This window comes from Idiotropiscis lumnitzeri, chromosome 18 (genome assembly GCF_059441095.1).
Source record: "Idiotropiscis lumnitzeri isolate Australia: NSW breed Sydney's pygmy pipehorse chromosome 18, RoL_Ilum_1.0, whole genome shotgun sequence".
NCBI lineage: Eukaryota > Metazoa > Chordata > Actinopteri > Syngnathiformes > Syngnathidae > Idiotropiscis > Idiotropiscis lumnitzeri.
In genome coordinates, this window is record NC_142408.1 from 1,725,347 (window position 1) to 1,748,231 (window position 22,885).

The 22,885-nt window shown below is 44.0% G+C and overlaps 1 protein-coding gene across 2 annotated transcripts; it reads right to left on the reverse strand.

Moving 5' to 3' along the window:
- Window positions 1–62: 62 nt before the first annotated feature.
- On the reverse strand, window positions 63–22,364 carry bmpr1bb (bone morphogenetic protein receptor type 1Bb). 2 transcript variants are annotated; one of them, XM_088281405.1, is made up of 11 exons: window positions 22,218–22,364; window positions 7,898–8,075; window positions 3,773–3,941; window positions 3,601–3,706; window positions 3,279–3,381; window positions 2,270–2,366; window positions 1,778–1,922; window positions 1,436–1,628; window positions 814–1,287; window positions 614–744; window positions 63–465 (listed from the first exon to the last, which is right to left on the reverse strand). In XM_088281405.1, exons 2-11 carry the CDS (start codon window positions 7,953–7,955, stop codon window positions 310–312), a joined length of 1,632 nt encoding a protein of 543 aa, XP_088137531.1. In that variant the 5' UTR covers window positions 7,956–8,075; window positions 22,218–22,364; the 3' UTR covers window positions 63–309. The 2 variants fall into 2 exon arrangements, with proteins under 2 accessions (XP_088137531.1, XP_088137530.1); XM_088281404.1 differs by having other exon boundaries at window positions 3,601–3,941.
- Between the last annotated feature and the right edge of the window lie 521 nt (window positions 22,365–22,885).

The window sequence follows — 22,885 nt, forward strand, 5'->3', positions numbered from 1 at the left end:
TTTACACACAAACAAATGGAGGAAAGCAACGCTGATGAAAGAGAGGAAGCAACATTTTTTTTTCAATTCATTTAATCCAACTGATAATAACCCATGAGCAACGACCTTAATGAGGTCGCTGAGCATTGTCTTCTTCGGCTACACCAAATGAACAGTACAAAAGACTGCACAAATAAATATTGCTCCGTGGCTGAAGAGGAAAGGGGTTGCCGTCTCCTTAAGAGCCACTCAGCTTTCACAGAAAGCACAGTGGGACCAACACAAAGGGAAAGTAAACTCCTCCCTTTGTCCAACGGGTCATCTCTGTCGTTACGGTTCGTTCTTGTGTGTTTGCGTGCATCGCGGCTTAATGTCCTGAGACTCCAACATCCTGGCGAGGGTCTTCTTCACTCGCAAGGCGGTGAGACGAGAGGCCGGCTTGTGTGACCAGCATTCTGACATCAGTTTGGCCATCGAATGTAAACACTGAAGAAGAAGATGGACAAAACAATGATGCGTGGTCCGGAGCCCGCACATCAATTCGGACTCTGTCTCTCGCTGATGAGAGCGAGCATAGTTCGAAGACATAAAACATTGGAATGTTGTGTTCAAAGTGATCACGGTGTACAAATACCTCATCGGTGGCCCAGCGGTTGGCAAACGCCGGTCGTCGCTGCTTGACGCAGACCACCTTCCTCATGTCATCATAGGAGGGGTCGGAGGTCACCAGGTCATAATAGGGGAGCTGGTAGTCCTCCACGATGCCTTGGCACATCACACACGCCGTCAAGTCTGATCATTTCATAAAACGCGTTTGAATGCAGTGGATATTACCTCCGGAGAGGCAGCGTCGAGCCATCTCCCACACAATGAGGCCGAAGCTGTACATATCAGCCATGATGAAGGACTGGAAGTGGGTTCTGTTCAAGGTCTCGTCCAGAACCTCGGGAGGCATGTAGCGCTTGGTGCCCACCCGCAGATTAGGCGGCACGTCCACCTCGTTCGTGTCGCTGTTAAACTTGACGGCCAGGCCGAGGTCCGCGATGCAGCACGTGCCGTTCCTCTTGACCAGGACGTTCTTGCTCTTGAGGTCTCGGTGGGCGATGGCCGGCTTGCCCTGCGTGCCGTAGATCTCGGTGTGCAGGTGGCACAGGCCCGATATGGACGAGTACGCCAGCTTGAGCAGAGCCCTGGCGTCCAGCGTGTTGCATTTGAGGTAGTCATACAGCGAGCCGTTCTCGTGGTAGTCTGTGATCAGGTACAACTGCGTCCACGAGCCGGTGCCTTTAATGTCGGCCGCTATGAAGCCTGACAGGGGGAATGTTAAAAAAAAAAAAAAAAACATGACAACAATGTTAATATCACTTAATAGTTGCCCATATGACGATTTGATGATTCCGTCCGACAAGAGCGATATGTAAATTTTGATCAATATTCTTGTCTGGCGACCTCTCACCCAGAATGTTGTCATGTCGCATGAGGAAGGTCTGGTAGATTTCCGTTTCCCTGAACCAGCTCTCTTCCTCGGTGGTGAAGAACACTTTGACAGCCACTCGCTCGCCTCGCCACTTGCCCATCCACACCTCCCCGTAGCGCCCCTTCCCGATCTGCTTCACCATCTGAATCTGCTTGGCGATGGTGCGCTGAACCTGTGGATGCCGTTCACGTCACAAAATCAAAGGCGACTTCCGATGCGTCTGTGATGTGACACACACGTGCACCCGCAGTCGCGCAGTCGAGCTCACAAGCAGCAATGAGTGACAGGTTCCATGCAAAGGGTGCAGTGACGTAGTGCTACCAGTAGGGGGAGCCCCGAGCCCGAACCGGAGCCGACGCTGTGGGAATGTTCGATGAGGTCCTTGAGTGACTCCCCCGGTGGGATGGAAGAGTCGTCGTGTTCCAGGTTGAGGCGGTAACGCAACTCCGACTCCTGACGCTTGTACCTAAACACACGCCAGTAGAAGTAAAGTTACCATGCAGGGAAAAAAAAGGAGAAAAATGGATTCAACTCCTGTATTTTGATAAAAGCAAAAATAGTCGACTGGAATATGCATTTGTACAAAAGTAAAAAAAATAAAATAGAGAATAATAATGATAATAATAAAGTTGAATTTTACTATCCCTATTTTGACAATCCTGACGTGTTGATACCGGATTATAAATTGAGGTAGAAAAAATAAAAAGTGAAAAAAAGTATTAAACAATAAATGTAAACGTCGCGAAGCTCGGTAACACAACTACAAATTGTTCACACACACTGATTTGTGACAAAAGCGAGTTTGAGCACTACCTGACGCAGCAGATGATGAAGACGATGACGACAAAAACGCTGCAGACCGTAATGGAAATGAGGAGAGCCAAATAATGGCCGCCGCTGTCCACATAATCTAAAAAAAAAAAAAAAAAACAACGTGATGAAGTGTCTTTAGGACCTTTTCCTAATTTTCCCCGAGCGGGACCGAGTTCCCGCTGTCCACCCGCAAGCTGAGGATCGATCACATCCCAAAGATCACATGTCACACGGACATGCCTCCAGAAGCCGCTCGGGGGCTCTAAACTTTCATCATCCTGTCTCACACACACACACACACACACACACACACACACACACACACACACACCGGTAATGAGATCCAATCGGTGAATTGGATGTGTAAAAAAAAAAAAAAATAAAAAAAAAAAATAAAAAAATCCCGACCCTAACACAAAGCAGTAATCATTAACTCACCTCCCACCAATGGAATGCAAGAATGTAAAAAATAAATGTCTAAATAAACATCGTCTCTCTACATTTGGTCGAGGCTCCCGAAATCGATGCAAACAGGACAAACAACACCTTTCCTTTTCCCGGCAAGCAACTTGACAAATCCGCCGTCGCTTCCTTCTTCCGAAAGGCAGAAAGTGTTTGATGGAGGCCAAAAGTGCCAGACAAGTGTGACGGCGTGAAAACATGTGCATGCGCGTCTCCAAGAGCCAAACAGATGGACTGACAGACATCTCACATCCGTCTGGAGTGGAGAAACCCAAGCGGGCCCCGGGGAGAGGCCGTCCTTTTCGTTCCAGGGTGAGAGAACAAGCCGAGCCAGCAGGTTTCCGACGACCCCCCCCCCCGACTGCGAAACGTCTATTCAGATTTGAACGCGCTCCGACCGATCTCAAACTGGTCCGGGTGTCCTGTACCAAAACGGTGCCAAGGTACGTAACACTCCCAGAAGTTTGCACTGCTATCAATAAAAACAGAGCTACCTCCTCAGTTTCGCAATTTCTGCTGTGCTGTAAAACGACCTCGTGCGTCTCACCTGAGGTGTGCAAGGGAGGAAGAGTCGGGTGAAGGTTGCGGTTGCAATAGTCCTGATCCGTGCAGCACTCCAGAGCTCTCCGGAAGCGAGATTTCACCATGTCCTGTCCAACAATAACACATTGGGGATGTGATGCTGAGGGGGGGGGGGTGCGTGTGACTCTGGGGAACATGCTTTTTTCCCCCCGCCGTTCTACAATAAAGTGTAATTGCACCTCCACTCCACTAGTTGGCAGTAGCGCTCTTCTTGCCCATTTTATTCTTTTTTGGGGGGGTCGGGGGCTGGGGGGCACATTACACCACGTGGAGAGAAGACAACTCACTCTGCACTGGAACTCGGAGCCATCCAGTCCCAAACAGCCTGACGAGAATACGGCGAGACCGCTTTCCTCTTCCTCCTCCACCATGGTGAAGCAGAAACCGTCCGTCCTGACCAACAATCCCAAACATGTGACACATATGTGGGAGGAGTCTACCTCACGTGTTCTATCGTACATGCAACTGTTGTTAGCGGAGTCTTCAGGGCAGTGGTGGGTGCAGTGACACCACAGCATGTTTTGGGCCGTAACGGTGGGCGCACCACTGCTGTTGGCGCTCCCCGCGACCCGTCGCTCCGATTCCGGCTTCCAGCCATTCCTCAGTAGCATGCTGTCCAACAAGTTGCCTGGACAGATGAAAAGTTGCAGTTTTTGCCAGCGTCACCATGGTAACGACAGCCATCGCGCCGACTCAAGCGGCAAACGCGATGATGTTGACAGACTCGTGATATCAAGGACAAATTCAACTATGCATCTTTTTATGATTATACCCCTGCTTGTTTCGATTTGATCAAAGACATAGGTTAGGGTTAGGGTTTGGTGTAAGGTTTGGGGTTAAAAAGTCAAAGTGTAAACATTTAAATGCAATTAAAAATGATATGTTAAAATGTTAAAAATAAAATGAACTAAAATGCAAAACATGTATAAAAATGAAAGGTAAAATGATAAGAAAATAATGAAATGTTTACAGTTTAATTCAATTAAATTTAAAAAAACATTTGAATAAAAAATCAAATCTTAATATGACATGAATAATCACATTAAAAATTAAAGATAAACTTTGCAATTAAACTAAACGAAATGCTGAGAAAAACTGAACTAAAATGTTAAAGGTCATATTCAATTAAAGAAATGTCAAAATGTCAACAAATAATAATTAGTACAATTTTATGAAAATTAGTAAAATAGTAATTAAAAAAAATATATTAATTTTTTTTATAAAAAAAAGATTTTCTATGGCCCAACTTTAACCAAATGTTTTTTGTATATTTGTTTGTTGTTAAGAAAATGCACCACCCGTTGTTAAATTGTATACATATATAGCTAGTACTGGCGCACCCTCTAGTGGACAGAATGGACACTGCAACTACCAGTTTGCAGGATTGCCACATTATTAAGCACATCTGAGGTACAAAATGAGAGCTGGATTACGTCTTTATAAGAATAAGAAAGCGTAGCGTTCTGTCAGAGAGTCTATAAATGTTGATGATTAATTCGGTGCCATCCCGTGAAACCTCAAAATGAAGAGGCAATAAAAAAAAAAAAAGCTTTTTAAATAACGGTGTCATGTCAGTCCCATTTGTTGAGCTCTTGGAATTGCACTATGTGTTCTTCGAAGATAATTTACGTTCATGGGAATTTTGCACACTCCTCTGATCTCCCAAAAGCGACCTTGGCGCCTTTTTCTTTCTTAATCAGCACCTGCAAGTTTGCAAAGCGAAGGGAAATAAAGTGGAATGCTTGATGAGGTCATCAAAGCTTTTTCGATACACTTCGCCTCGAATCAGCGTCTGTTTTTCTTTTGTTTTGTTTTTTTTTAATCAACGAGCGCCGGGGCAGGTTGTTCAGGGAAAGCTGACATCATATTTTCTAGAGGAGGAGATGTCACATGCAAAGCAAAACCTTATCTGGGCAATGAAGGGAGTATCATTGCTATCCTGTCTGGAGCTCAAGGCAAGGCTGCAAATGCGAACCAGCAAGTTTGGCTCACCCAACCGACAAACAACCAGAGGGAAATCTCGCACCCGAAGTAACAAAGATGTGCGATCAGTTCTATGTAGATTTCAATGGGACTTTCTTTACGATTTAATCTTGAATTAATTAGTTTAAAAAATGTATAAATGTGTGTGTGTGTGTGTGTGTCTTTGTCAGTCTTTCGACAATTTGGCATTATACGCAGCCAACAAACAGACTTGCTATGTCAGCGATGGGCGCTTTCGAGGTCACCCCGAAATCTGATCTCCATCCCCCACACATTCCACAGGCTGCCCCTCCACGCACTGGATGTACAGTATATGTTACCGTGACATTTCTCCACAATCATAATAAAAAGCTCTCCGTTTTTTGTGCGGAGCCCACTGGAAACGAGTAATGATTCATTTTTAACAAATCTGTTCTACTTATCTTAATTTACACGTGAGATCATAACATATAGAAGAACTCTCGCGACAAATGACACAAGATTAATTTTCTCTCTCTCTCTCTCTATATATATATATATATGTATATATATATATATTTTTTTTTTTGGGAGGGGGGGGCTGATTGAGGGATTGGATGGTTTGTCAAATGATTTCCCCAAGTGCCAATTTGCCACCATGACGACCGTTCAATCACGTATCTTCACAACCCCGGAGGATGACGAGCGAGATAAGTTCGTCCAGGTGGCTGTCATGAATCTCCCGCTCAAAGGAGACATCTTCCATGCGTCTCAAGGGTGCACTCCGACCCCTCGAGGGAATGGCCGGCAACCTTCCAAGGGGGGGTCATTCATCCTCAAGCCTCATCCTCATGCTGCTTAACGCCTCTCCGAGCTTCAAAGATGGCCCGAATGTGCGTGTGAGTGTGTCGGAAGGGCGCGTTCCAATCCGCCTTGCACCCCCCTCCGGGTCATCTGTTTCCACTGTTCCGCCAACCTGCTCCACGTTGACCGGCCGTGACCGCGCAGCCTCGACGATGAAGGAGGTGCACGAGTGTCTGTCATCGTCTGACAAGACGACTCCGGACTTGCCCACCGTCCGATCCCGTGCATCCTCGGACCGACTCCTGTCAAATTTGCAGTGGCTGGCAGAGAAATGTGACGCGCGGGTGCCAGTTTTGCAAAGAGCTGCGATCTTCACAAAGACAACGCACAAACACAGACAGGCTACAAATGAAGACGCTGGCTTTGGACAATCATTAAGGCCGGCCTCCACATTTCCATACGGACGAGCAACGATTTAAGAAGAAACTAAAGGCTCGGAAAAAGTCTTTCGCCGTGATATCAAGCTGGTCTATATCTTTAGCACGAGTACACCACAACGTCCACGCGCTTGAACGGTAGCTCACAAAAAAAAAGGACTGAAATAGTCTTTAGTAACCCTTGCAATGTGACCCCCCCCCCCAAAATAAATAAATGAATAAAAATAAAAATGGCTGAAAGAAAATGAATGTATTTAAAAGTGGACGTACGATTTCCAACCCGATTCCCACGGGAACGCGGAAGATGTGTCTAACGTGCCGCTCAAGTGTTGTTGAATACAAATCTTGTCGGCTGTCAATCATTTTCCTGACTAGAAAGAGAACAAATGCCGAGGTGCCCCAATTGAGGGGCTGGAGGAAGGGGGGGGGCGCTTGAGATGGCGGGGGGTTTCGCAGACCCTCCCCCGCCTGTCGCAACCTTACAGGCCAGCAGGACACTGCTGGCATTCATCGTAAAAAGACAACTGTCTGTCCATCTTGAAACGATTCAAAGCCGGAGTGCGCAGCGGCCACATGAAAGCGCTCTCAAGCGAATTAGGAGGAACCGTTTTCAGGTCAAAACGGTTAGCGGTTATGAGGGATTCCGCTACTTGAATGAACAAGGATGGACCAATCAGAGGCCAGTATTTTTGTTTTCATGAACTCGAGTATCTCAACAATAAATCACGATGCTGGACTTCATGAGGATTGTTTCCGGAAATCCTGAGGATCCACGACGGCTTCATCTTGACTTTGAATGATGTCAAATTATTCAAATGGATACGAAATGAGCTTTATACTGTCGAGAACGTAAATACGCACATAATTGACGCCCGTTAGAAATGCATAAAATAAAATAAATCCCCATTATGACTTTTTAAACAAACAATTTTTATCCTTGAGACGTTGAAATTCCAAAGATTTAAATTCAACAACGCCTCTGAATGATTCATTGATTATCAAAACAGTGAATTAAAAAATCGATTAATCGATTAATTGTTGCACCTCTAAATTACTTCAAGAATAAAGTCATAATCCAAATAGAAGAAAAGTTGAATGAAGTCCAATCTCATGGGAATAAATTCAGAAATCAGAATTGAAAACATTTGAGTCAAAATATGAATAGAATGAAGTCAGATTTTTTTTTCCTTACATCCAAGAATAAATATTCATATGAAGGTTGTTTTCTCTTTTATGTGATTTTATGATATTGCGTAGCATTGACACGTCGATTGTGTTTTGACGAAGTTACATTTTCAAAGCAAAACAAAATAATTAACAAAGCACATAACGGGAAAACCTCCCAATGTGAGACACCCCGACAGACGACCCTGTGAAGAAGCGCACACTTGTGTTGACTCACTTTGCGATCTTGGGCTCAGCAGCGTCATCATCAGGAGCAGAGCGTGCCAGGCCAGCATCGCGCCACCGCTGCCGCCACCGCCGCTTTTCAAATCGTCCCGCAGCGATCGACAAGTTGCCGAGGCTGACTAGAATCCGGGCCGGTCCTCCACCTCCGGCGCCACTCCCACACTGACAGCCTGGGAGAGAACGGCAAAAGGGGGGGTGTCATGAGGTGGGGGTGTGACTTCTCTGTGGGTGTCCCGGCCGGCCCTTGAGGCGACAGCTGAGCGCATGTGGGACCCCACAACACTCCGCCAACAGGACGCTTCAACTTCCAGAGATATTGACACAATCAAAGCGGATCCATCTTTACACTTGGATACAAATTCGATTATTCGATAGATTCATCGATTCTGAAAAGAACAGATAGGGACAGCACGAGAGAATAACATATATTTTGGTATAATAGATATTTATGTAATGTATGTTTGGGGAGAAAAAGTAAGGACAGAAGTTCCTTTCCTACAATTTTTTTTTTTTTTTTTTTAGAAAAAGACGATGATGAGAATCTTATAAAGGGAAACTTTCCTTTTTTTAAAACAAAAGTGTAATTTTACAAGATCTTTCAAGGCTAAAATTGTATTTTTAAAAGAAAGAAAATCGCAATATTATGAGAATAACATACTAGATCAATTTTAACCGATTAAATTTGTAATTTAAGTAAAATTAAGTATTTTTTTCAGAAAAAGATTTTTAAAAAAGCACAATAGTAAAAAGAAAAATATTAAGATTTTTATGCAAATGTATGATAGTTTTCAAAATTATTGTACAAAATTTGATAATAGATAAAATTATGATTACATTTAGACTTTTTAACAGAAAAAAAATCACAATTGCAACATTATTAATAAAGTTTTATTTTTTTAAAATACACATCTTTATTTCAAGAATTATTCTCCCAATATTTCTACTACTCTTTTTTTTTTTAGTCTCTGTGGTATTCCGCTCGACTCCAATTTGAAAATGCCGTAAAAATGTCACTAATTGGGATGAAGGAGATTTACACAGCAGGCCATTGCAACGCAATTGTGTGTGTGCGGGTGCGCGTTGAGGTGTGTGAACGGGGCAGAAGGCCCGGCGTGGCGTCAGGTGACGAGGAGGCGATTAGAGCTCACACCTCCAGGCACAGCCACCGCCACTTTGCAAGTCGCCGCTAATCCGCGACGCAGACGCACACGTTAACAATGGGGACACATTCCTCACGTCAATACGTATGTTGGAAGAGGATTAACCCAGCTATTAGCCAGATTACATCAAGTTCACTCAGAGTAAAAAAATCACAAACGTCACAAAGTATTCTCGTTTTTGACCCGATGGGTGGACAAAAAGTAAACAGCTTGCTATAAAAACGGCAAAAGGCTTCATTTTAAAGTCCCGGTCCAAATGATTTTTTTTTTTCTTTTTGAAAAGTCGTATTCCCACGGCAATTAATTTTTTCATAATCTTGTGAGAAGGGCGTATTTTTGGATAAAAGTCACAATATTACGAGACCAAACGGTAATAATAAAATCATAAATACTTTTACCATTATTTTTTTAATTTATGATTTATGAAAGACGACTCGATACGTATCGCGATACATGGAATGTAATACAATGAAAGGACGCGACGATTGGAGATGGTGACAATTTGATTTGCCAACTGAAAACCCATTTTCACATTTTTGTCCTTTTTTTATAACATTTCTACAAAATAAGAATTTGCACTTTTTTTAAGTAACCTTTCGAAGTTGAAATCAAAATCGAATGAAGCCGTATTGTTTAGAAAGTGTCTAGAAAAAGTGCCAAATGAGTGGAGGAAAGTGAACAGAGTTGAATTCTTGGTGTTAAAAGCGTTTAAAAGTAGCAGGAGCCAAAAGGCCTTCAGCGCTCGACCTCCTGCTTCCACTCCAAATGTGAGGAGCTGCACCTCCATGGGCCGTGGAGCGCCGGAGATGTCAACCCCCCCCCCACCCTCGCCCCCGTCCCCGCCGCTCCATTTGCGCTCTGAGAATGGGTCAGTGCACCTCACATGGTCTTCTGCGCTCCAGCACACAGGGTAGGGGGGTGCGAGTGGGGGGGGGCGAGGGGAGTATTCACTCGAACACATAAAACGGCTTGGAAGTGGGCAGACGGCCAGTGAAAACTTCCTTTGCCCCTCCTGTTAGGTTCATTGGAGCGGGACAATTTTGGGAATGATCATTTTGGTAAGAATTAGACATTTCTGATGACGCCCTACCACTACTTTTACCCCATTATGTAACAGCTGGGGACATGTTTTTAAAAAATATGATTCACATAAAAAAATTAAATAGAATAAATGAGAAAATCTCATCAAATTTTAAAAATACAATTGAAATGAGATTATTAGCTAGCTAGCTAGCTAGCTAGCTAGACATTTTTCTCAATAAGGCCGGAGGGTCGACGCCGGATGGGTACCAAAATAGCGGCCAGATGGGGGGAGACTGACCAGTAAAAAGGGTCAAGTGCCCAGCTCTGATCGATATCTTGCAGGCAGGGATAACCCAAGCAGACATGAAATGTCCTTTTTAAATGGTCAGGTAGTAAGAATAAAACAATCCAAATCTATTCAAAGCTAGCAAGCCCGAGTGAAAAAGTTGACTACAAAGCTGTCATCGAAAATTTACACCGTTGTTCTAATGCTGACAAAAATGCGTCTCCTTTGCACAGTCGCAAAAAATCCATCTCCATTTCTTCGAAAAATATTTTCTTATGAAACGGAGAGCTTGCGCTAATACTCGCGGAATTAACACAACGCACCGTGACAATCTTCACATTTCATTTTCAGAGCAGAAAAAGCCTTTGATCGTCATGACGCCGTCGACGCGGACCACTCGGAGCGAACCGGAGAGGACAGAGGATGACGTCGGAATGCGTGTCGGACAGCCAATGTTCCGAGCTTCCGTGAAATCGGGAGGATTTGCGGAGTTAAAAGTGATGTCATCCAGAGAAGTTTATTACCGTGGCAACGCAGCTGTCTGGCCGCCAAACGCTTCGACGGGGGGCAAGAAAAACGGCCGATGTATTGCACATGCCAACATAAGACTTTTTATCAGCTCAAAATGAAATTGCAAACCAAGTATAATCAAATCCAATTTTTGCCCCCAAAAAAAGTTTACATTTTACGACGATAAATCGCCGGTATAATGATGGAAGGTTTCATTGTTTGATTTTTTTAGACATGAATATCTGCTAATCTCAGAAGTAGAGGAAGAGAATATTGTTCGTGGAAGGAGCGCTAACGAAGACGATTGCGGGTTCCAGAGGGTCCGTGTCAGCTAGCGGCGCTAATTAGCGACTTCCTCCGCCGGTCACAAGGAGCAGACGACGGGGGTTGAAGCGCAAACTGGCTGTGACCCTCACACCTGCCTGCTCTCATTAAACCTCAGCATGTCACACACACACACACACACACACACACACGCGGGGATTCTAACACCTACCCGTCAGGCACAAACAAAAACCAGCGCAAGCTAACGGAAAGCTTTTCTTTCTTTGACTAAATTCATTGGATGGCTACTTAAGAGCTAGCGTTAGCATGAAGGAGTGTGGGGTGTTCGCCAAATGAGAGTCAAGGGTGGGGGTCAAAAGTTCATGCCCACCCAGGCCTGGCGAGGGCTGCCCCTCCACCTCCACATGCAAGACGGATCGCTCAAAGAGTTGCAGCAGGTGCTAAATGAAGGGGGTTGCTCGCTGGGGGCAAAATCATGGACATATTGACGAAAATGGTTTCAATAGAAATGAGTGGAAAGATTTAGTTTTTGAATAATTTGGCCCCCAGAGTAGCTAATGTATATAGAAATGGTCCTCAAACCACATTTCATAAATTCATCAACTAAACTGAGGGATGGTTCAAAGTTGGGACAAAACTGCCCCGACTGACCCCCCCCCCCCCCCAGGGTTGAGACACCCCCACTATCATGCCAAAGCCAAAAAGGGAAGCAGAGCTGTACTGAGTTTTGCTGGACGCGCAGATTAGCATTCGCTTTTTACAGATGATTTGGATGCCAAAAGAGTCTTTTGCTCTGCCCCCTTGTGGCCAAGAAACACACTCCAGAAGGAGTAGCACAATGGACGTTGAATTGAAGCAAACTCAAATGTAATGTGACTAAAAAATATTGAATTCTTATTCAATTATGTTCTTTTTTTTTTTCAAAAGTACAATAGCATAGATTATAATTATTCTTGTTTTATTTGTTTTTCTTTCCCAAATTCATTTCAATTAGAAGACACGGAGCAAGTGGAGCAAAAGCGTTTACTTCCTGCCTAGTTTGGGAGGAGGAAGAAGGGAGCAAATTGCGTCTTATTTAACATAATGAGCAATAATTGGTGCGCTTGCGCCATATCAGAGCTGCAGGAAAGCTTTAATGACGGAAGATTTGCTGGCAGCAATCGTGACTTGAGGGGCGACGCAGATTTATACGCTCATCGAAACGTTCACATCGAAAGTGTCGCTTGACTTCAATGACATGAAGTGAAGAAGGAGGAGAAGGAGGAGGAGGAGGAGGAGGAGAAGAAGAAGGAGGAGGAGGAGAAGGAGAAGGAGGAGGAGGAAGGCGGGTCGTCTTCCGTGCAGCAAACCGACTGATCAAACTTCAAATTGGGCCCGTGATGTTTAAAAATAGTGCAGTAAATATTGATCCATAAGGTATTTCAACTAAATGTGAAATCAAATGGATATTATGTGTGATTAAAACGAGTGAATGAAATGCTCTTGTGTGTGTGTGAGCAGCTCTCAAAACGAGCGAATCCCACAGCTGTCCAGCTCTTTAAAATACTTCCAAGCTGGAGCAAAGCAGCAAACTGTGACCTTTTGGAAAAGTGCATCTTTTTTCCATCTGCTGTTCGTAATGGTCATTTGGGTGGGGGGGGGGGGGTGTGTGAGAGGGGGGGGGGGCTCGGCATAATGCAATGCATGCACCGTGAAACGCACTTGAATGTAGCGCTTACTTAGCGGACCTAAAACAACGTGCTCGTTCTTTCACGCTAAAACACTTTTATGAAAAAAAAAGCCACAAAAATATCCACAAGAACCACTCATATGAGATAGGCTGTGATTTCGTGTCAGTGAACATAAAAATCCATTTTAGGCTTTTATTTTATTGCCGACGTCATACAACGAGCCAGTTGATTGTTTGCAATGACATTAAGGGAGATGCAAGATCCAGCAAGGCTCAAGTGTTCACGCAAATGAAAATAAATCACAGATGCAAGCGACTTCCTGCTCTTGCAGACGATGTCGTAAAAAACATTGTGACATTTTTATTTGGAGGGAAAGTGTTGTTTTGTTGGGCCGTTGTTTCATCGCAGGCTATTTTCTACTGTGTCGGCGGATGACGGAAAAATCACTGTGCAGGACTTTGGTTTTTTTTTTTAGATTCCGTGGCGTTCAGTGCAACTAAAACAGCCGAATATGAAGTCGTTTAACAAATGTGAAAATGTGTCATGGCAAGGTTTGAACGTTAGCTAGCCGCTACCTTGTTCGCAGAGGATGTCATAAGATTTTACCATTCTTAATTCTAGTACACGGTTAAAATGTACAAAATAAATAAATGATGCAAAATTAACAAACAAACAAATAAATCAATACATAAACTATTGAAATAAATAAATAATTTAAATACACTATTTAAATAAATCAATACATAAACTATTGAAATAAATAAATAATTTAAATACACTATTTAAATAAATAAATAAATCTTTGTACCTGGTCACTTGTTAGCAGGCCACTTCGTGATTAAAAAATAGACAAATTATTTCATTAATTTTGGGTCAAGTCAATTTGACGAATTAATTTTGGTAAAAAATATTGTTGAAAAAATGTTCATTAGCAATTTACTTCCTGGTTTAAGTCGGATAACATGAAACTGGACTATTATTGATTCTGGGTTGGGGGCATAGGGGGGTGGGGTCACTGAATTCTTCTTCCTGTGGAGACGCTCTCGGAGTTGATGTCTCAGCTCAAATAGGAGCAGATGAGACTTGAGTATTTTTCCTCCAGTAGAGTGGAAGCGAGCGTTAAACCATCTGCTCCGGGGTGGGGGTGGCGATGAGGAAGCGAGCGGCCGGGCAGTGTTGCCTTTGCTGGACTCGGTTGTCAATCCGATTAAATTGACCTGATGAGCAGATAAACTTTGACAGCGAGCAGATTGAGTCTGAGCAGAAACAGCAAAAGCACAGCGTCCTCGCTATTTTTCAAATCCAATTTGTCTGCTCCAGCCACACACCTAAGACAGCAGGTCTGCAACCAACGCCCTGGATCTGCTTCTGCTCAAAGTTTCCTCTTAACTCGTTTCTGGCTCATCGACAAATTGGCTAACGCAAACCGCAGACACTCACAAATAAATGCAAGCAGCGACCCAAACAGACTTTTGGCGAGGTCAAGTCCGCTTCAGAACTCCAAAGTCATGTGTAATCACTAATCCAATTTGCTTGAAAAACTTTTTTTAAATAAAATTCCCAAAGTCAGTCAAGGTCTGCACTTGGGCCAAACCTCCGACCGGACAAAAAGTCTTTAGTACGTATTATTGAAACAAATATTTTGGGGTTGACCTCCCCTTTAATATGGTTGAGATTCTACATTTTGTCATTCGACATCATCGTTTCTCCCTGAGGACGGGCCGGCATTAGATACGCAGCAATTGGCAGCGTTGTTTTGCCCTCTTGCAATGAAAACACAGGAAGTAGCGCACGGCGCAACGAGAACCCCGGGATCGATGCCCCGCTTCGGGACGTCGCCGTGTTTTAACATCTTGCCCTCCACTCTATTCTTCGGGAAGATTGTCAAGTTTCCAGCCCCGCCTCCCCACGGCTAATGTATCCCGATGCGGTGTCACGCCGGGCCGCCGCCGACCAGTCGATAAGTGCTGGAAATGCTATCCATCTCTGAAACATCACTCCTTCGCTTAACGGGAAGCGAGCGGGAGTGCCGGCTCGGTCGCAGGGCGGAACGCTGAAAGCCGGTGCGAGACGTCACTTAAATACAAACTGGAAAACGGCAAAGTTGTCTTAATGGGATCATCCGATCCAAAACCTGAAGAAGCACTCGGATAAATGCACTTGCACGCGCCGAGATGACAAGACAACTCTTCGCATTTGATTTACAACCCCGATCAGATCATTTATATTACCTGATACATTATTTAGCATTTTAGCCGAAGAGCGAGAGCACTCACAAGATGAGACAGCACTTCGAAGATAACATCACACAACAGGCGGAGGCCTAATTGGTCGAAACAGGACGTGCCTTGTGATTGGCTGCCGACAAGCCCGGGTTGCTCCGCACTTCTCATAGCGAACGTCATACGATATGAAACGAAAACTCGAAATAAATGTGAAATTTGTTTCAATAATTTTGTTGCGTAGGCATGAAAAGCAGGATTGAAGAGGAGTTGACGTTCAAAAACTCTGAACAAGACATCCTCTTTTCATTCCTCTTGTGTCAGTGCCACCATCTAGCGTTCAAAGGTGGAATTACACCCAAAATTATCAGGAAGGTGATCCCAAAAAAAAAAAAAAAAAGTTGTAAAAGAAAAATATTCTCTTTGCAAAAGTCAGCTGGGATAAGATCCAGCTGACTCGCCAGCGCAACGACGACAAGCGCTATAGAAAATGGACGGATGTATGACGACTGGATGGCGCCACGAGTCCTCGGAGAGAGTGAGCAGTTGCGTGTTATGTCTTGTCACCAGCCGCGCTCTCGTTTGACACCTTGGGCCACATCCCTCTCTTCTCATGCCAAGAATAAAAGCGGAGCGCGGCGGGGGGGCCCTGAAGGGAGAAGCGTGCCCAGCCCAAGCGAACAAACACCATTAAGAGGCGGCCGGCGGCGTGCCCTCCGTGCCCATCCCTCGAGGGGGCGGCCAATGCTGCCAGCGTCTGTAACTGGAGAAGACGCGGCTGCTCCGTGTTTGTCCCGCATCTGCCACCACTGTGAGCTCACGGAACAAAGCGAGAATGTCAGCGCGCCGCGGACAATATAACATAATACATGATATTTTAATAGATTATAAAAATAGTCCTGAGATTGGCCGGCGACCAGTCCAGGGTGGACCTCGGCCCGAGTCAGCGGGGAGACACTCAAGCCGTGTTCCTAATCGAGACGAGCCAAATCGAACTTTTGTTTTTTTTTCTTTAGAATTACCGCAACATATATCTTCATTTCTGTTAGCCTGAGTTTCCCAACGTTAGCATTAAGCTAGCAGACTTTTGAGTTTAAATATATTAAATATATATGTTAACGGATTTCCAAGACCAATTCCCGCTATTTAAAATGTGTGCCAAAAAAGTCACCGTTTCAACAGTGATGAGGAAGAGCAAAAATAAAAGGTGCTTTTTAAACTTAAGGTTATTTTATTTTTTTAAATGCAAGTTGCTTGGTGAGGAAAAAAAAAATTTGGCGCGCTAATGAGCTATTGAGTATGCTTTTACATTTTTTTCACTACTGCTGGAATTTGTCTCAGGAAAAGGAAAATGTACAAAACATGAGCCTTTTCTTTCTTTCTCTGTAAATTTTTTTCCAATTCTAGATTGACCGCCATTTCTTGCCCGGTTCTGGTCCTCGTGGTGCGGCTGTTCGAGTGGCAAATCCAAATCGACGGCGTTATTTCGTACGGCGGATTTAGTGGCGTTTGCTCGCACTGATTGACGCTTGGTGGTCCGGGATCTCTCTGAGGGGTGACATCATGGGTGTCGGGTTGCCCGTTGCGGTTTTGGCTCCCAGGAGGCGTGAGGGGGTGTCAAAGAGGCCGAGCCGAGCGTCGGCGTGGAAAGCGCAGCGTGTTGTCACGGAAACGGCTTATTAACGGGACCAGATGGGGCCGGCCATCTTGTGTATCGTACGATATAATTTTTTTTTTATTTGGGTGGAGGCTGACTGACATTGGTCGGGGTCAGGCAACTAATTCGACTTAACTAAACGGACCACCGTCTTTCAAATGTTATTTAAAACATTCCAAATCGGTTTCATGACGGCAACAGATTTTCAAAAAAATGGCGACCGCACAAAAAGGGGACGTCAACAACAGATCGTGTCGGACCTTGGCGGTGCCGCAGTGTTTTTTTTTTTTTTTAAAAGTGTGCCTTTCACTTGGAGGAGTGAAAAAGCGAGACGCATACCAAACGCAGTCACGGTGCGGCGGAGGAGTCCAGCGAGACACTTTGATACTGTAGCCCAGTCACGCCTCCACCTCCAGACTGTGTGAGCTCCACTTCACTTGGAGTACCCTTCACACACACACACATGGAGCGTACCATTCCAGACATGTTTACACAGACAGAAGTCAGATCCCCGAGAAAGGAACCCTTGGGGCTTGTCTTGACCAGCGGAACCGCCGTTTCCCCCTTTCCTCCTCCTCACATCCCAGCTTGTCCTTTTGAACCCCCCAATGAAGGTTCAATTTAAGGGACTTAAACTCCAGCGCGCCTCTCAGGATTCTGTCTCCGACCTCCCCATCCTCACAACACCCCCCTCCTCTTTTTTTTTATTCGCTTGATCTCCAGCAAAAATGTACAGCCTACGGTGATAGAGTTACCGAGGAGAAAATCAAGACAGCGTGACAGCGTTCCCACAAGATGGTGTCCGCTCGCCCCAAAGTGACATGATTCGCAGATTTGCACGGTTTGGCCATGCGGGGCCAGCTTGTGGCACATGAGCAAATCGCATGCGAGCAGGCAGGAGGTTTTCCACGCCCTCGGTTGTCCAGCTTTGCGGAATGATGCTGTCGAATGGAATGGCTTTTCACCAACGAATGCCTCGCAAAAAAAAAAATAAAAATCCTCATGTGTGTGATGCTGGCATGCCAACGTGCAACCGCTCATGCGCGACCGCAGCGCCGCGTATGGAGTTCTGTGATGCGGGTCTCATGACCGGCCGAGTCTGCCCTGCCACCGCACCTGCAATAACAATCCGACCTGTAGCAGGTTCGAGGTTTTTTTTTTTTTAAATTTCATTTTGTCATCCGATCCGGGCTAGCTAAAGCTCTCGGAGCCGCTGATGCAGCCATACGAGAAAGAGGGGCCCTTCTTGGGTTTGACAGCAGCGGAACTAAAGATGAAGCTTTCAGCAGACGAAGGCCCAATATTGTACGGCTTGGTCCTTTTTTTTCTTTTTTTAATAACCAACATTCAGTTGAAACAACAAAAAATGCTTTTGGTTTGAACCCACCGCTTTACGATTCAAACTCCAGACATAAACCCCATCAACATGCATATTCAATATATAATAGATTCAACTTTTACTCTAAGTTCAATATAGAGAAAATACAACCCCGCATTTGTGACACTTTAAAAATCAAAAAGGTTTTAAACACACTTTTTAAATGAAGCATTTAACGGCCATTTAGCTTAAAAGCAACACAAATGAGCCAATATGTTGCGATGTTGAGAAGCAGATTGAGCAGAAACAGTGGAGCAACACATGTAGAAAGACAATATAAGAGTCCTCACAGTGCTAAATTCTTAAAGTCTTATACTGCCCCCAAGTGGCCTGGGCACGCCACCACAAGGAGCAGCACAATGTCCTTTCAACTAAAGCACAAAATGTGGCAAAAGCTGTGTAATGTTTTTATATTCTACATTATTATGTTATTACGGGATATATTTTTTTGTATAAAGTACAATGTACAAATTACAAACGGTTTTTTTTTGGTGAGGGGGCTGGAACAGATTAAAAGCAATTTCATTTATTTGAATAGGAAAGGATGATTTGAGATACATGGTCATGGAACAAATGAAGTTTTATAGCGTTTCAGATCTTTTTCAAACGAGACAGGCTGTGGTCGATCCTCTGAGCGAGTCACCGAGCCGCGAAAGAACAACGCCACGATTCATCATTCGGCACAGCGAAGACCTGACATGCGTGAAAGTCACTTGAGGCCAAACCACGAAGGCTCCACCGCCGCAAAGCGCCAAGAAAATTCTTTGGGCCTGTCGCCGGAATCAACAAAGAGGCGCAGCTGTCACAACGTGAGCCGTGCAGCGACGAGCCAACGGGAGCTGACGTGGACTGAAAACAGACACGCAAACGCTCGCACGACTCACCTTTGGAGGACATCTTGCTGTTGCAAAATATTTTTATGTTTTAAATTGAATACAAAGTAGTCGTTTCGTTATTGAGCCTCATAGCATAATTGCAAAACTTATATTTGAATAGATCAATATATATTTTGAGGAAAAGTATCTCAAGTCACTCAAGGCTGCGGAGGGGAGAACAAAACGGGTAACCTTGAGTCTATTTCATGTTCTAAAAAAAAAAAAAAAAGCTCACTGAGTCACAGCTGTAAGAACACAGCAAAGACTTCAGTCAGGTTGACTGAGACGTCAGACGGAAAGCGGGTGGTCCCACCGACACGTGCTCTCTAAATGAAGCGAGAGCATAATTAGGACCCGACACCAGCACGCTACCTGACGACCGGGCCCAAAGCGTGTTTGTGTTTGCACACTAAATTGGGTCCGAAAGGCTCCAGTGCAGTAATAATATTTGCTTTATGGCTCCGTTCTCAAATTTGCTCACCGCGGAAACCACGATCGGCGCAAGAAGTTCCAAACTCAAGTTCATTCAACATAATTAGTAGAAAAGGGACACACGGTTCGTTTCGGGTTACTGGAAATGACTCGAGGCGGATGTACGAGGCATCTGGAAAGCTGAGGGAGTGTCGCTGTTTGTCTTCAAATTATAGACTGAAATACGTAAAAATGCTGGCCCATTTTTTTCTTCATTCACTTTGTCCATCTCATCGAAAGCGGTCCTCAATCCTGTTCCTCGAGGGCCAGTGTCCTGTCTGTTTTTTTTTTTTAATTCATTTTAAACTCTTAAAAAAATCCCTTCAAGCTATCAACTTCAAGACTTTTTGAAAACAAAGGCGCTTTTTTCACATCTAGTCAGCTGACCATCGTGTTTGATCATTCGGAAAAAAAACATGATTCTCGTCATGTGGTTTATTTTACCGAGCTAATGACTAATCGTGTCCAGCAGAATGTCAATTAGCGCGCCGCTTTTGGAGGTCAAACACACCACACACACTCACCGGTTTCTGCCAAAATCTATCGCTTGCACTACCCTCGCTGAAAGAAAATGAACACCCAGTCTGGTTGGATCAATACAGCTTTTAGCTTTGGATATCACTTTGGCCACACAAACCGCATTCCCGGGTTGATGTGATACCTGTCAATAGAGTGGAGACAGAATAGTCCTCATTTTTCAAGAGTAAAAAAAAAAAAAATTATAACGAACGATAGTTGCGGAGCTTCCCATCAAGTTATTAAAAGATGGATGGAAATGGCAAAATGTAAAATTTCAAGGTTTTCAAGCCATTTTTTAAGCTCGTGGCAGGATCGGGATGAGGTTTGGGGGTCAAACCTTGGCTCGGAACTTTCCTGTGTGGTGTTTCCAGTTTGCTTGGGTAGGTTTTCTCCAAGTGTACCAGCTTCCGCCGGCATTAGCGAAAACATGTAAATGAGAGAAGTTGAAGGCGGGGTAGAGGTCTTCAAAAAATGTGTCTAGACCTGGTCTATCTTTCTGAAAGTATTGGTCTTAACTCGCTGCATTAAAATCTTGTCCTAGACTCGGGTAAACATCTTGGTAAGAACTTCGTCAAAAGCCCTTCAAGTGTTGGTTTCTTGACTTCGCTTCAAAATCTTGCTCTACATGATCTTTGCTCCGAGTCTTGCTCTCGATCTCCATCGCTTCTCGTTAAAAGTCTTGGTTTTGATTTGTTTTCTCACACAACTTTGTTTTAACTCACAATTTCATAAAGACCCGCTCTTGACTCTGTCTCAGCCCCGAAAAGTCTTGATTCTTGACTCAGTCTTGGCAAATGTGGTCCTGAGTCCAAACCCGACTCATACGTAGTCATGCATCTTTTCATTCTTCAATCCGTCCTCCCACATGTTGTCGAGCGTCAGAGCAGCTTGAAGTCATTGCTGTTCGTTTTCTGCTTTTGTTTCTGATCCAGCACTTTAGGAGGAAAAAGTCTGCTGTTGACTTTTAAATTGCAGATGGCCAGTGCAGGTAACCCGTGTGCTTCCTTGTTAATCGGAACCAGAGTGGACTTTGCATAACGCCGCGGGGCAACAAGGCAAACTCATCGATGAGAACGTTCACCAAAAATGCAGACAAGTCACCTTTAAAGTAAACACACCTTCCCATGAGCTTTATAATACTCCACAATGGCTACATTTATATGACATTTTAGCTTAAATTGAGCATTTGGCTTCAATCCTTCAATTATTCTATAGACGGATGTATGAGGTTGTCTCAAACAAAAATACTGAGTTCCAATTAAAGAGGTGTGTTAGCATAATACCTTTGACCAACATATTGGATGTTTGTACCTCCACTCTAATTAATACTATGCATCAATTCAGTACACCAAGGATGAGTCAGTGGTTAATTTAAGAGGCCAAACAATCCTCCGCCCAAAAACAAATCATGTCGTGCTAACTACCATGCACAATAAGCTTTTTTAAACCACAGCTTCTTTTAACTCGAGTCGGCCCCAGTGCAAGTAGACAGAAACGGTGTTATGAAGTGAATTTGCGTGTCTCTAGCTGCAAACAAATTTCAATTCACTCTTTCTTGGCCTATGCCCCGCAACTGTAAACACACACACACACACACACACACAATCCAATATGCACTCCAAGCATGCGGTAGACCTCAAATTGCCGCCTGGCCACGCACTCTAACTTGACATGCCATCCCTGTCACGTAAGAGTCATTTGGCCCCATTACATCCTGGATTGGTCATCAATCTATCGCAGGGCAAATTTAGGCAAACAAACATTCACATTTCGACACTGTTCAGAGAAACTAATGTGCATATTTGTGGAAGGAAGCCAGAGTGTCCCTTGAAATAGAGATTCGAACTCAGAACATTTAGGCTGTGAGGCAGACATACTCCTCTGCTTCCTCAATTTCTGAATGATGTAGTACAGTTTTGAAAAACATGTATGCGCATATATATATATACATTATTTACTGTACACACATGAAGAGAGTAACAATCAAAACTGTGCAATTTATTTTCGATACATGATGCAGGTGTTCTTAATGAAATGGTCAGTGGGTGTGTGTGGTGACATGGTATAAGATCAATATTAATATTCAAACATGAAAACTCAGTGATGTCTATCCCCTCGATTTGACGTTATCGACAAAGACATCTATAATGTGTTTATTTTACCATCAACATCGAACTCACCTTTCCACTGTCTCTTACGAACAAGCGACCGCGTCCATTCACATTCAGAACAAACACTCCAAGCGAGTCTTCTTACCTTATTTTTTCTCCAAAGAGGTCCAATTGTGAAGTAGAGAGGTGCGACACTGTCAACATTCACGAGGACCGCCTCGACCGCTTGTGTCGTGTAGGTAAGAGTTGTCGGGAGGAGTCGAGCTGCTGCGTTTGCTTTACTTTCGAGCCCGTCAACTTGAGTCTTTTTGCTTCTACAACAGCGACAACCTATGGCAACTCGGGGAAGTGCAAGTACATGATACAGCGCAAATGAACACTTCAGATGCACAGTAAGAGCTGTGGCGCACATTCAAAGCTAGTGATTCTCACTTTTGATAATTTAATAGTATTTGCGATAAAAGATGAAACATTAATGAGGATTGATTTGGAATTTTTGTTGCCGTTTTTCATTGGTGTCAAGATGTATTTTAACATACAGTATTGACAGGTATTCAAAACTTTGCAGTTAAAGTATTGGCTATTCATGAAATAGAATATCAAACAGCTCTCAGTATAATGCTGTGCAGTTTCCATCACTCCACCTAAAAATAAATAAAACTAATAATAATAATACACTAGTTTCATTGACTTACCTGTCTTATTCTTTTACTCAAGCTTGTAACTCAATTTAATTGTGAATTGGTTCCATTTGATAATGTTGTAGGGTCAAGATTAAGAAAAGACTGAATGATCGAGATGACCAGAGTGCGA